The 13679-nt window shown below is 42.8% G+C and overlaps 1 protein-coding gene across 6 annotated transcripts in view; it reads left to right on the plus strand.

Moving 5' to 3' along the window:
• Positions 1-13679, plus strand: part of COBL (cordon-bleu WH2 repeat protein) — a 318027-nt gene that overhangs the window by 93687 nt on the left and 210661 nt on the right. For 2 of the 6 annotated variants that reach the window (XM_053468132.1, XM_053468134.1), the window contains exon 1: positions 3001-3222. The exons of 2 other annotated variants lie outside the window; for them this stretch is intronic. In XM_053468132.1, the coding sequence (XP_053324107.1) occupies positions 3047-3222 (176 nt within the window). In that variant the 5' untranslated portion in view covers positions 3001-3046. Of the gene's footprint in view, positions 1-3000; positions 3223-13679 lie in introns of those variants that run through there. 2 more of the 6 variants (XM_053468133.1, XM_053468137.1) reach the window with 2 other exon arrangements.

Genomic DNA, 13679 nt, shown 5'->3' on the forward strand with positions numbered 1-13679 from the left:
AATGGGATGTAAGGTTTTTAATTTATTTTTTTATTATATTTTTTTTGTTATTTTATTTTTATTTTTTTTTTGTATTCTTTATATATATTTTTTTACACAAAAATGGTTAGAGGTCCTCTTAGGGACTTCCTGAACATGCCAGTGATGCCACAATGACATCACAGCTCATATTATTATTTTTTTTAGTATTATTTTAATTATTATTTTAATGATTTTTTTACTATTATTTTTTAAATGAATAAACTTTTTTTTCTGCTTTTCTGTTTCAGGACGGGAGGGGGAGTGAGAGACATGGTTTCTCACTCCCCTCCCCGCGGTCCCCCTGCACCGATCATACTGTGATCTCTATGCAGGTCCTCACGTCTGCCATAAGGAATCAGCCCAATGTGTTGTGCAAGCAGGGAACGAAACACAAAATATCATATGCCCGACAATATCAATCAGTGATTCGTCTTAAGATGTATAGTAAAAAAAATAATAAATCCTACAGCAAATTAATTTGAGTAAATAGATAATAGTATGTGGCCAGTTTATTCTGATTTAGCTCCACTAACCACAGACAAAGGATGACCTTCCGGGTTACGTCAGCAGTGACGCAACCCGGAAGGGAATGCCCGATCGCGCGATCGGGCAGTTTGAAATGTAACAGCTTTCCAGCTTTCATGCCGGAAGCTGTTACAGCAGATCGGACAGCAGAAAGCCGTAGATGCCGGCTTCTGCTGTCAGTGGGGAGTCCAGGCTGTCAAACGACAGCCTGGTCTCCCGTGCAGCGGCAGGGATGTGTCCCTGACGCTGCAAGAAAGGCTGGACGTACCGGGACGTCCAAAGGGGTTTCTTAATAGGCGTTTTTTGGACGTCCCGGTACGTCTATAGGGGATTGAAGGGGTTAAATGGGTCATAGAATCAAACCTAATATGACTTGACAAATTGATCAGATAATAAAGGCACTGAGTATTATTGTAGTTTTCTCTAGTCTGAAGACAATGATTATCAGCTGTAAAGTTTACATTGTTTATGTACATAACTTTTTTATGTACATAATTTTTTGTTTTTATTTCCTTTTATTTGCCAACCTGCCCCCCCCAGTTATGCACATCTGCCCCCAGGCTTACCACTCTGTCCCCAGAAATGCCTTATATCCCCCTATTTGCCACTCTGCCCCATGATGTGCCTTTTAACCGTTTATATGCCACTGTATGGCGGATGTTGACGCCCCGAGGAGGGGCCAGACATGGCCCCTAGTGCCGATCGTGGTGTTCCTGAATGCCTCGAGGTCCTGGCACGTCAATTGTCGTTAACCCTTTGTTTTCGGGTGACGTGCCCGGACCGTCAATTGTCATTAAGGGGTTAAAACATCTGGCCACACATCTAATTTCCAATTAGAAAAATGAACCCGTCCCAAATGTGGCCTTTTAGTTCCCCAAAAAAATGACAAACCCATGCATGTGGGGTATCCCTGTACTCAGGAGATGATGCTGAACACATATTGGGGTGTCGTGTGACACATACCAGGAGCTGTAAATTCATACATAAAGTAGGTGTGTGGGGAAAAATACACACAAAAAATACTACTGCAAACATTAAAAAAATGCTGGTGGTAAAATGTGTGCATGCAAAGAGTTAAAATACCAGCATTTAAAATACCCTGGGGTGTCTAGTTTTCAAAAATAAATGGTTTTATTGGGCACACTGAAATGTACCAAATAGGTACCAAAGATGTACCAAATAGGGCATGGGCAGTGGATCCTGATTAGAAGACAACCTCGATTATAAGAGGACGGGTATTTTTCAGAGCATTTGCTCTGAAATAAACCTTGTCTTATAATCGAGCAAATACGATAATTCAGCTCTGATATTGGGGTGATTTAGAAGAAATACAAGTTTATATGGGAAATTGTAACCCTCAATTTGCTCCATGAACTGTTATGTAATTGTTAAACATCACAATGCCCTTCTTAATTTACCATAGCTCTGATTACACATTTGGCTAGCAGTTAATAACAGTATAAGAGACAGGTATTGGTGGTGCAACCTACCAACAGTGAGCGGAGCGACAGAAGTAAATATAAACGTAAATTCTGATGAGTCAGACAAAGACTGACTCAAATCATCAGCGCCTAGTGTGATTAGGGATCACACACCCAACTGTACTTAAATGGAGATATCTTGCCTAGAGCCTGTAACCTGGCTCCAGGGATAAAGAGCACTGTACTGACTTTGGGGCAGTACTCCCTTTTAAGGTGATGGACAGCAGAGTGGATCCAGCAGAGTGTATGGAGTATATGTATATAAATAAGTGATGTAAAATGTAGAATAAATACTTTATTACATACATTACAACACTATCATAAAATATACTCTATTTAAGTGTCTCTGTGAATCCTCCGATACGCGTTTCGCCCGTGGGCTTCCTCAATACTTGTCTTTTATCTTGTTGAAGTGTGGGAGAGTGGGATTCCCACAGAGTGTTGTAGTGCATGTACACTTTTACCTATTGTTCTTTTAATTTTGTAATAACCGTATAAGATGTAGGGTTCCCTATCTAGGAATACTTACAAATAAATACCTATAAATGTTGGATGGAAATTGCTAGTAACCTGTATCCTAATTTTAGTATATGTTGTTAACACAAATCACAAAGGATTATCAATGTTTAGTTCCTTTTCCATTTGGACCAAGCAAGTTCTTAACTCATGTGATTATGTATTTACTTCAGAAGCAACTTATGAAAATTAAAGAGAATTAAAATGAACACCTCTGGTTACTTCTATAGTGGGATTTCAGTATGGCATAGTTTAAATATACAGTATTATAAACATGCGTGACAATAATTATCACAAAGTCCTGGGTTGGGAAAATTGGATCTGCTGAAATGTAATTATAGGCTTTAGAATGAAACAATTTACTCATACAGTTACATAAGAATGCTGCCACTGCCTGAGGATTAGGAGGGCCCCAGTTACTTCACTTTATACTTTTATTAATGAGTAACCGTGCGGTGGAGGTTCAGAGGACTTTGACTTGCTACGAAACCTAGTGCTCAGCAATGTCTTGCATTGTACTGTGGCATCCTGTAAACGATTATGGCTTTTCTGATGCTGAAGTGCCACAATTTTCAGACTCAAAGAGACTCTCTTCATCTCTGGGAGATTTGACTGGGGACAAACCTAGGCATTCTCAAGGCATTGGAGTTCATCTTGGGTCCTACATAATAACATCAAGGTATTTAAGATTTTTATAGAACTGTCAAGAGATTTTACATGTATTATGTTCATAATACCGGTGTGAGCCTTGTAATGGGTATTAAGGATAAGTGTAAATCATTATTAACTTCTGGGGTTATTCCCAATCGGGCAAGGTCCCTGACACCTTCCGGACGTACAGTACCGTTCATCATATACGTTTTAAAAAGGTTCCCCCAGAGGGGGATGGTCAAAGAGGTGCAACAGCAGCAGTAGTACTAGTAGAGCACTGGGCCTGGGTAGGCAGACACTGGCTGATGATAGGGACATGTAGCCCCATGGAGCGGGATTGGATTTCTCCAATATTATATGCATTTTTCAATAAAGGTTCCCCCAGAAGAAGGATGGTCAAAGAGGTGCAGCAGTAGTAGTTGAGCACTGAGCCTGGGCAGGCAGACACTGGGAGATTTCCCCAATATTATATATTATGATGCCTGGTTTTGTTACCAATATTTATTTATCAATGAAGGATAATAGATATGATAGAAAGATACCGTATTTATCGGTGTATAACACGCACTTTTATAGCTAAAATACGAAGCTGAAACCCTAGCTGCGTGTTATACGCCGATGAATCCTAGAGCTGCGCGATTTGCACCCACGTCTCTCTCTCTTCCGGTCCTGGGGAGGGCGCGCATTATACGCCGGTTTGTGTTATGTGGTAAATTGATTTTGTCCACTAATTACAGGTTTGGCTACTACCATAAATGGACAACTATCTCAATGAACTAAGCTCTACTCAGGAACAGGGGGGGGGTCTGCTGCAGTCCCTGTAACACACTACAGTAGTCACTACAGCTTCTCTAATCCACCCCACAACAGTACATTTTCTGCATTGAAATAAACTATTCACTTGCAGTATTGCATATGAGTAATGAGCATCAATCTCTCTGTTAAGCAAACTGTCACTGTCACACTCCAGCTCTCACCAGTCTGTAACTGCTGCTACTCAGGGCCGGCCGAAGACTTAACGCCGCCTGGGGCGAAGTTTAAAACGCCGCCCCCCCCCCGCCGACGCCGGGGGGGGGCGGCATTTTAAACTTCGCCGACGCCATTATCTACCCCCGCCCCCACCGGTACTTACCTTTAAACAGTCCTGCGGCGAGTCTCCCTGCTCTGCCACGGTGCCGGCTTGTAATGCTGAGCGCCGGAAATTGACGTCACTTCCGGCGCTCTGCATTACAAGCCGGCACCGGGACCGAACAGGGAGACTCGCCGCAGAGGAGAGAGAGAGAGGGGCGCTGAGCGGGTAAGCGAAAACCACTCGGTGCCCCTCTCTCTCTCTCCTCCGCTTCAAAAAAAAAAAAAAAGCGCTTGGGGCGGCAAAGTGCCGCCCCTTCTAAAGTGCCGCCTGGGGCAATTGCCCCAGTCTGCCCCATTATAGGGCCGGCCCTGCTGCTACTGACAAGTTCAGATGAACTCAGCACACTTATATATCTAATGCTTGTCCCTTCCCCTTGTAAATGCTGATTGGCCAGAGTGAAAAAAGTAAGGACCCAATCACCACCATAACAATCAATGAGACCACTCCCGTTTTTGTGGCTTCTTCAGTTATTGATATGAACTTTCCTACACACAGTCCCTCCCACTTTATCTCATCAAGGAGCGCCAAAACAGCTTGTAATGGCAGCTACACGAGGCAACAAATCCAAAAGAAATGTCAGCTCTTTTACAATTAATTTCCGTTAATTTAGTTGGAGATCACCCTCATATTCATTGATTCGTACGAGCGCACAAAACAGGCAATTTTTAAAGGCCCCTTTTTAAAACAATCCAACTGTGTAATAAATAATATAATGGAACTTTTAGCACTTACAGTGTTGTTGTTATGTACCCCCCCTCCCCAGACTGCCCTGGGAATGTTTCCAGATAATTCTCAAATGTGCTGTTACATGTACACTTCTAAATTTTACAGTTTTGTGGCTAAATGCAGCATTATAAACTTCATTCCTAGTATTGTTAAATTCTCAAATATTTTATGAATATTTTGCCACATGCGCGCTTTTTGTCAGAAAAACACTTCGCATTTGACACAAAAGCATCTGTTTTCCCATTCTTGGGGGAAATAAACAATAAAAAAGTTTTACAAAAGAAAAAAGGAATAAAGATAACCCTATTTAAAAAATACTGCCCTTACTACAATTTTATTTTTTTAAAAAAGTGAATGCCCTGTAGCTTTCTCAATACATGCCAATGCGTGTGTAGGGCACTGCTGTACTTGGAGAATGTTGTGGAAATCAGTGTTTGTTTGTTTGCATTAGTAAGTTTGTTTGAGAAGTCTCCCCCCCTAAACTTTGGATGAGGTTGGTGGATGCATGAAATATGTCAAAAATAGTGCAATACCCTAGGTTGTATACTTTTCAGAAACACATTTTATATATATATATAATATTATGTAGAGATTTAGAATACCAAACCAAACATTTTATTATTTGCCCTATTACTTTCAAGGTATATCCAGACTCAGGACAGGCATATAAATATATTTTTGGTGTATGATTATGTTTTGGGTTTTTATTTCTTGTTTGTATGAGCTGTGTACAATTTATCAGGGGTACATTCTCACATGTTTTTCTATCATATATTTTTTTCTAAATAAATGACAGATTATATAAATGAGTGGTTTAAAAGGGAAAGCTCTACTTGTCCAGAAAGAAACATATAGTTTGTGTGGGTACACTAAACGAGAAAGAGGGAAAACAAGGACAATAGCAGAAATGTTGAAAATTCTGTCATTCACAGATGTAAAAATGTATCTGTCTTGAAGGTGTTGAAGAGCCTCTTTACTGTACACATGAATTCATGTAATGACTAAATATGAAAAAGGGTGATTTTGCAATTAAGGTAGACGACTATTCTATCATTATCAGTAGTTTTGTTGCATACCAAGGGATCGTAGTAGTTAAAGATCTTACGTTTGCTGGCACCCTGTTGTGGTCCTTTGCTGTGAGCTGCATTCAGAATGATCAGATTGTTTTGACCCTTTGCTTGTCTTTTTGACCCTTTGCTTGTCTTTTTAACCCTTTGCTTGTCTGACTACTCGACCTGTGTGCTGAACCTTGGCTTGTACAATTGGCGGCTATGTGTACTTACCCGGCTATCCTGAGTTTACAGTACTCCTTAATCCTTGTTGTCCTGTTTTACTTGTTGTGTTGTCTGTCCTTCGTTAAAGCCCAAACCTTGCATTCTCCACTCAGTACTTACCTGCTTTCACCCAGGCCACCTAACTGTTGGTATCCTCTAAGTCCTGGTTTTCCCCGACCAGGGGCTTTCCCCTTGTTGGCTGCATTTTAGGCAGAAGAACTGTAAGTTTTTCTCTGCTAAGTTATTTGATTTAAATTGAAGTTCCGTGAAAAGAGTATGCGTAGAGGATGTTGTAGAAGGGATGGTACTGGAGACACATGGCCTGGATCTTGATGATATTTGCTGCATGTGAGACAAAATCAGAAGGAAATACACCTGCCAATTAACACGCATATACACATACACTGCCCTTGTCCACACATACACAAGCCTGTCCACTAACACACACATGTATACACACACCAGCTTACAAAAATACAAATACCTACACTGCTCTTACACACACACTCACACTGCCAATTAGGGCTGCAACAACTAATCGATAAAAGCTGTAGTTGATGGGGTGTTTAGGGTTAATTTAGGGGATTCTGTGGTTGATGGGGTCTTTAGGGTTAATTTAGGGGATGCTGTGGTTAATGGGGTGTTTAGGGTTAATTTAGGGTTGTTGTGGTTGATGGGGTATTTAGGGTTAATGTAGGGGTAGTTATGGTTAATGGGGTGTTTAGGGTTAATTTAATGATGAGGACTGAGCAGTGATGTTTTGGGGCTGTCGCTGGGCAACACGGACTTTCAACTCCCTCCAAAGGTTTTCTATGGGGTTGAGATCTGGAGACTGGCTAGGCCACTCCAGGACCTTGAAATGCTTCTTACGAAGCCACTCCTTCATTGCCCGGGCGGTGTGTTTGGGATCATTGTCATGCTGAAAGACCCAGCCACGTTTCATCTTCAAAGACCTTGCTGATGGAAAGAGGTTTTCACTCAAAATCTCACGATACATGGCCCCATTCATTCTTTCCTTTACACGGATCAGTCGTCCTGGTCCCTTTGCAGAAAAACAGCCCCAAAGCATGATGTTTCCAGCCCCATGCTTCACCATAGGTATGGTGTTCTTTGGATGCAACTCAGCATTCTTTCTCCTCCAAACACGACGAGTTGAGTTTCTACCAAAAAGTTCTACCTTGGTTTCATCTGACCATATGACATTCGCCCAATCCTCTTCTGGATCATCCAAATGCTCTCTAGCAAACTTCAGATGGCCCCGGGCATGTACTGGCTTAAGCAGGGGGACACGCCTGGCACTGCATGATTTGAGACCTTGGCGGCGTAGTGTGTTACTGATGGTAGCCTTTGTTACTTTGGTCCCAGCTCTCTGCAGGTCATTCACTAGGTCCCCCCGTGTGGTTCTGGGATTTTTGCTCACCGTTCTTGTGATCATTTTGACACCACGGGGTGAGATCTTGCGTGAAGCCCCAGATCGAGGGAGATTAACAGTGGTCCTGTATGTTTTCCATTTTCAAAGAATTGCTCCCACAGTTGATTTCTTCACACCAAGCTGCTTGCCTATTGCAGATTCAGTCTTCCCAGCCTGGTGCAGGTCTACAATTTTGTTTCTGGTGTCCTTCGACAGCTCTTTGGTCTTGGCCATAGTAGGGTTTGGAGTGTGACTGTTTGAGGTTGTGGACTGGTGTCTTTTATACTGATAACAAGTTCAAACAGGTGCCATTAATACAGGTAACAAGTGTAGGACAGAGGAGACTCTTAAAGAAGATGTTACAAGTCTGTGAGAGCCAGATATCTTGCTTGTTTGTAGGTGACCAAATACTTATTTTACCAAGGAATTTACCAATGAATTCATTAGAAATCCTGCAATGTGATTTCCTGTATTCTCCCCCCCCCCATTCTGTCTCTCATAGTTGAAGTGTACCTATGGTGAAAATTACAGGCCTCTCTCATCGTTTTAAGTGGGAGAACTTGCACAATTGGTGGCTGACTAAATACTTTTTTGCCCCACTGTATAAGGCATATCTGGGGGTAGAGTGGAGTGGCGTATCTGGGGAGGGCAGCGTGGCATGTTTGGGAGGCAGTGTGGCATGTCTGGGGAGGATGGAGTGGTGTATCGGGGTATAAGGCATATAAGGGGCCACAGTGGCATATGTGGGAGGCAGCGTGGAGTGGCATATGTGGGAGCCAGCGTGGAGTGGTAAATGTGGGGAGGGCAGCGTGGCATGTCTAGGGAGGATGGAGTGGTGTATCGGGGTATAAGGCATATGTGGGAGGCAGCGTGGAGTGGCATCCATGGGAGGCAGCGTGGAGTGGCATACGTGGGAGACAGCGTGGAGTGGCATACGTGGGAGGCAGTGTGGCAAGCTCAAATGTGCATAAATTGGGGGGGGCTGGTTGGGAAATAAAGACAAGAAATGCATTTTATCAAAGTTTTTTTTATTCTGCTGTTTGTATTTAACATCATTTGTTCATTACATTATTTTAAATAAATGAAAAATTTACATTCATTTTTTTTATCCGATTAATCAATTAATCGAAAAAATAATCGGCCAACTAATCGATTATGAAAATAATGGTTAGTTGCAGCCAACTGCCAATACACATACACACACCAGCTTACAAACACACATATACACACATACACCCTGCCTTTTTACGCACCTGCCCATTAACACGCATATACACACTGCCCTTACACACACCTGCCCATACACGCTGCCTTTACACACACGTGCCCATAAACACACATATACACATACACTGCCCTTACACAAGCCTGTCCATACACACATGTATTCACATTCACTGCCCTCACACTCCCCTGCCTTTACACACACACCAGCTTACAAACACACAAATACCTACACTGCCCATACACACACACTAGCTTACAAACTGTGAGGCAGCAGATACAGTCGCCAAAAAACACAGGAAGGAACCCAGGAAGCAGGCGAGCAGAAAACACGTAGAGAACACGCCAAGGATAGTCGGGGTCTGGTACACAGAGAGTGCACGTCACGGACAGCCGGGGTCTGGTACACTGGGAGAACACGTCAAGGATAGCCGGGGTCTGGTACACGTAAGATAAATCAAGAAGCACAATAGGTCTGATAGGCACAATAACTCTGCTTTAGTGTTCCCTCATCACTACGCACCAGCTATTGATGCAGTGCGCCAGGGTGACGTCATATCCCGGCACTCTGCATCATTTGCCGGTGCATAGTGATTTAGGGAACAGGAAGCCGAGGTCTGAAGTGACAGACCTTGCGCTTCCTAATTTTGGGCCGGTTAGAGGGGGATTGTGATCTCACCAACCCGCCCTGCTAATCGGGCGCGCACTGCCCATGGGAGCAGGGCTGGTTGGGGAGAGCACAATGGTGCAGCTGCCTCGGCACCCCCCTGAAGACCGGCCCAGGGGAGGTGGCCCCTCCCCTACAGATATGCTACTGTTTTTTTCCGGTGCTTCGCGGTGGATCACATTGCTGGCAGTAATGTGATTCACCACGGGGCCCCTAGAATGCTGAGTACCTGGGCAACTTTTTGTTATCCTCCGACCTTTATTTGAGGTCAGATTATAAGTTAAAATCGATTCAACAAATCAATAATGAAATTAATTGGCAGCGATTTTGAAAGAACCATGCCATGTGTGCAATAAAAAAGAGACTCCAACAAATACCATTCATCCGTATATGTGCAAAAATGTCACAGGGCAGAAGAAAAAAGACCTATCCTGTGTTCCCGTTAGATTCATGTTAAGTGGAGTGTCCTTGATGTCCTCGGGATAGGTGCTTTTAGAGAATACATAGTTTATGGGGATAATTTTGATGTTTAGGGGTAGTTTTAACCCCAAACCATGACGTGAACCTTAATGGTTAAACGAAAAAAAAAATATCAACTGCTTTGTACTGTTATAATGTAGGGCTCTTGTGTAACACTAGCATATCACACATATATGGTATCTATTTGCTCAGCAGAAATGGAAGATCATTTGTTTGTTTTTCTTTCCTGCCCCAGGTAGCACAGAATGCAGCATTCATCTGAAAATGTGCCTGATACGTGAAATGGTACATACAGTAGACCCCCCCCCAATCTTTTTGGGAAGACTTTTTGGGACAGGCCACCTGGAAAATTAAGTAGGCTGCCTTTGAAATCCTCAGGTGATGTGATTTCAAGGAATATATAGTTAGTTTGTGGGTGGTATTTGGGTGTTGAGAGGCACTTTACCCCCAAGAGCATTAGGTGCACCTTCCAGATGAAACCATTTCGAACTTTGATTTGGTGGTCTCTTGTGGCTGTGTTACAATGGCATACCACCTATACAGTGCTGTGCAAGTGTTTTAAGAAAGTGTGGAAAAAATGTAGTACAAATGCTTTAAAAGATATAGACTTGTTTAGGGCTGCAACTAACGATTATTTTAATAATAGATTAGTTGGCCTATTATTTTTTCGATTAATTTAAAATAATGTAATAAAAAAACGTACAATTTACACTTTCATCTCTTTATCACAATGGCATTTCTCTATTCACCTTCTTATTTTACTGACATAATAAAAGCTACAAGAACCCAAACACAGTGTTTCTCAAACTAGGTTTTAATACAAAGTTATTAGTAAATATTAATTCATATGTTAACTATTTTTCATATTTAATAAAAACTATGAGAAAAAAGCCTTGTTTATATTTTCTTTCATTTACCAAACTGCCCCCGGTTATGCACATCTGACCCCCAGCTTGCCACTCTGCCCCCAGATATGCCTTATACCTCCTATATGCCAGAGATTCCACTGTGCCCCCTGATATACCTTTTACCCCCAGATATGTCTTATGCCCCCCTGATATGCCTAATATCCCCTATATGCCACTGTGCCCCCTGATATGCCTTATAACTTCATATATGCCACTCGCCCCCATTTATGCCTTATACCTCCCTAAATGCCACTGTGCACCCTGAAATGCCACTCCGACCCCCATAAATGCTCTGCACCACCCTGAAATTCATTATACTCCCTGATTCACCACTCTGCCTCCCCCAGATATGACACTCTGAAATTCATTATACCCCCCATACACCACTATAACTCACCCATACACCACTCTGCCTCCTTCCCCCTCCCATACACCACTCTGCCTCCTTCCCCCTCCCATACACCACTCTGCCTCCTTCCCCCTCCCCATACACCACTCTGCCCCCTCCCCATACACCACTCTGCCTCCTTCCCCCTCCCATACACCACTCTGCCTCCTTCCCCCCTCCCATACACCACTCTGCCTCCTCCCCATACACCACTCTGCCTTTCTCCCCCCTCCCATACACCACTCTGCCTCTCTCCCCCCCTCCCATACACCACTCTGCCTCTCTCCCCCCTCTCATACACCGCTCTGCCTTTCTCCCTCTCCTATACATCACTCTGCCTCTCTCCCCCCTCCCATACACCACTCTGCCTCTCTCTCCCCTCCCATACACCACTCCTGCCTCCTGTCAGCAACGGAGGTTCACATTCACAAGACACCAGGGAGTCGGATAGAGAGGCAGAGTGGTGTATGGGAGGGGGGAGGAGGCAGAGTGGCACCCTCCCATACACCACTCTGCCTCCTCCCCCTCCCATATACCACTCTGCCTCTCTCCCGACTCCCTGGTATTTTGTGAACCTCCGTTGCTGACAGGCACTTTCACTGGAGCTTCATAGAAGCCCCAGCGGAAATGAAGGGGAGTAACTGAGGCTGTCTGTGCGCAACGCGCAGACCCCCACCAGCTGACAGAGAGGATGATCCTCTGCAAGAGACCTCAATGTGCACAGACTCCGTTACTCCTCTTCACTTCAGCTGGGGCTTTTACATCATGTAATGCTGCCGCTGCATCGTAGGAGCCCCAGCGGAAGTGGAGGGGAGAGGCGGAAGTTGTCTGTGCGCATCGCAGCGTTGCGGGGGATCTGGATTCTAGTGTTATAATCCGATCTCTGAGGTCGGATTATATAAAGAGAGAAGTTTTTCAGAGCATTTGCTCTGAAAAAAACCTCTTTTTATAATCGATAAAAATCGATTTGACTACGATCGTTGTCAACGATTTTCATTATCGATTATTATCGATTTTATCGATTAGTTGTTGCAGGCCTAGACTTGTTTATTTTTTTATCATTTAACAAAATGCAAACTGAGTAAACAGAAGAAACATGAAATCAAATCAATATTTCATGTAAGCAAGCTTTGCCTTCGAAAGTGCATCAGATATACCAACAAGTGGAAATGATCATCAATTTAATATGTAGGTTGATACACAATCATTAACTGAAACGGAAACAGCTGTGTAGGAGAAATAAAACCGGATGAGGAATAGCCAAACTCAGGCTTAAGGTTGCTAAAGGCAGTCAAAAGCCATACACCATGGCAAGACTGAGCAATGCAACAAGACACAAGGTAGTTATGGTATAACAGCAAGTTCTCTGAAATTTCACAGTTTTCAGATCTTCTGTCTAAGCTTTTTTAAGAGGCTCAAAGAAACTTCCCTTCACAATCGGAAGAAACTTCCCTTCACAAAAAGCTATACCTCCAACAGGCAAACAAGGCCAGGAAATGCAGTAATTCACAAAACACAGAATCTATGTTGCAGAAAAATGGCAGTAGCTACTAAGGACCGATGAGTAAACATTTTTCATATTTGACAGAATGAGGTTTGTTTGCTGAAGGGCTGGAGAGCAGTACAAGAATTAGTGTTTGCAGGCAACAGTGAAGCATGGTGGAAGTTCTTTGTAACTTTGGGGCTTGATTTCTGTAAATGTAGTTGGGGATTTGTTCAGAATGTATGGTCTCTTCAGTGCTGAGAATTACAGGCAGATACTTATCCATCATGCAATACCCTAAGCATACAACGAAAGTCATTAAGAACCATATTTACTGTAACAAAGAACAAGGAGTCCTAGAACTGAGGGTATGGCCCTGGATCCCAACATCATCAAGGCTGTCTAGGATTACATGAAGAGATGCAAGCAACTGAGGCTGCCGAAAATCCACAGAATCCTGTTTTTTATAAGATGTTTGGAATAACCTACCAGCCAAGTTTCTTTAACCTCTTGTGACAATGGCTGATTTTATTTGTTGTACCCTTCGTGACAGTGGCTGTTTTAACATTTCTGCGGTTAGCTGTAATTTTCTTCTTTCCTGTTTGAACCCACACAAATTATATCTTGTTTTTTCCAAGAGAAGGGCTTTCTTTAGATGTCATTATTTTGATTGTATCATATCATTTACTATAACAAAAAGTATAAAATATGGTGAAAAATTTAGAAAAAAATGACTTTTTTGACTTTTACTTGAAAATCTTTTACTCATCTATTGTAAGGGCCGCTCTAAGT

The sequence above is a fragment of the Spea bombifrons genome, chromosome 5 (genome assembly GCF_027358695.1).
Source record: "Spea bombifrons isolate aSpeBom1 chromosome 5, aSpeBom1.2.pri, whole genome shotgun sequence".
In the NCBI taxonomy this organism is placed as follows: Eukaryota; Metazoa; Chordata; class Amphibia; order Anura; family Pelobatidae; genus Spea; species Spea bombifrons.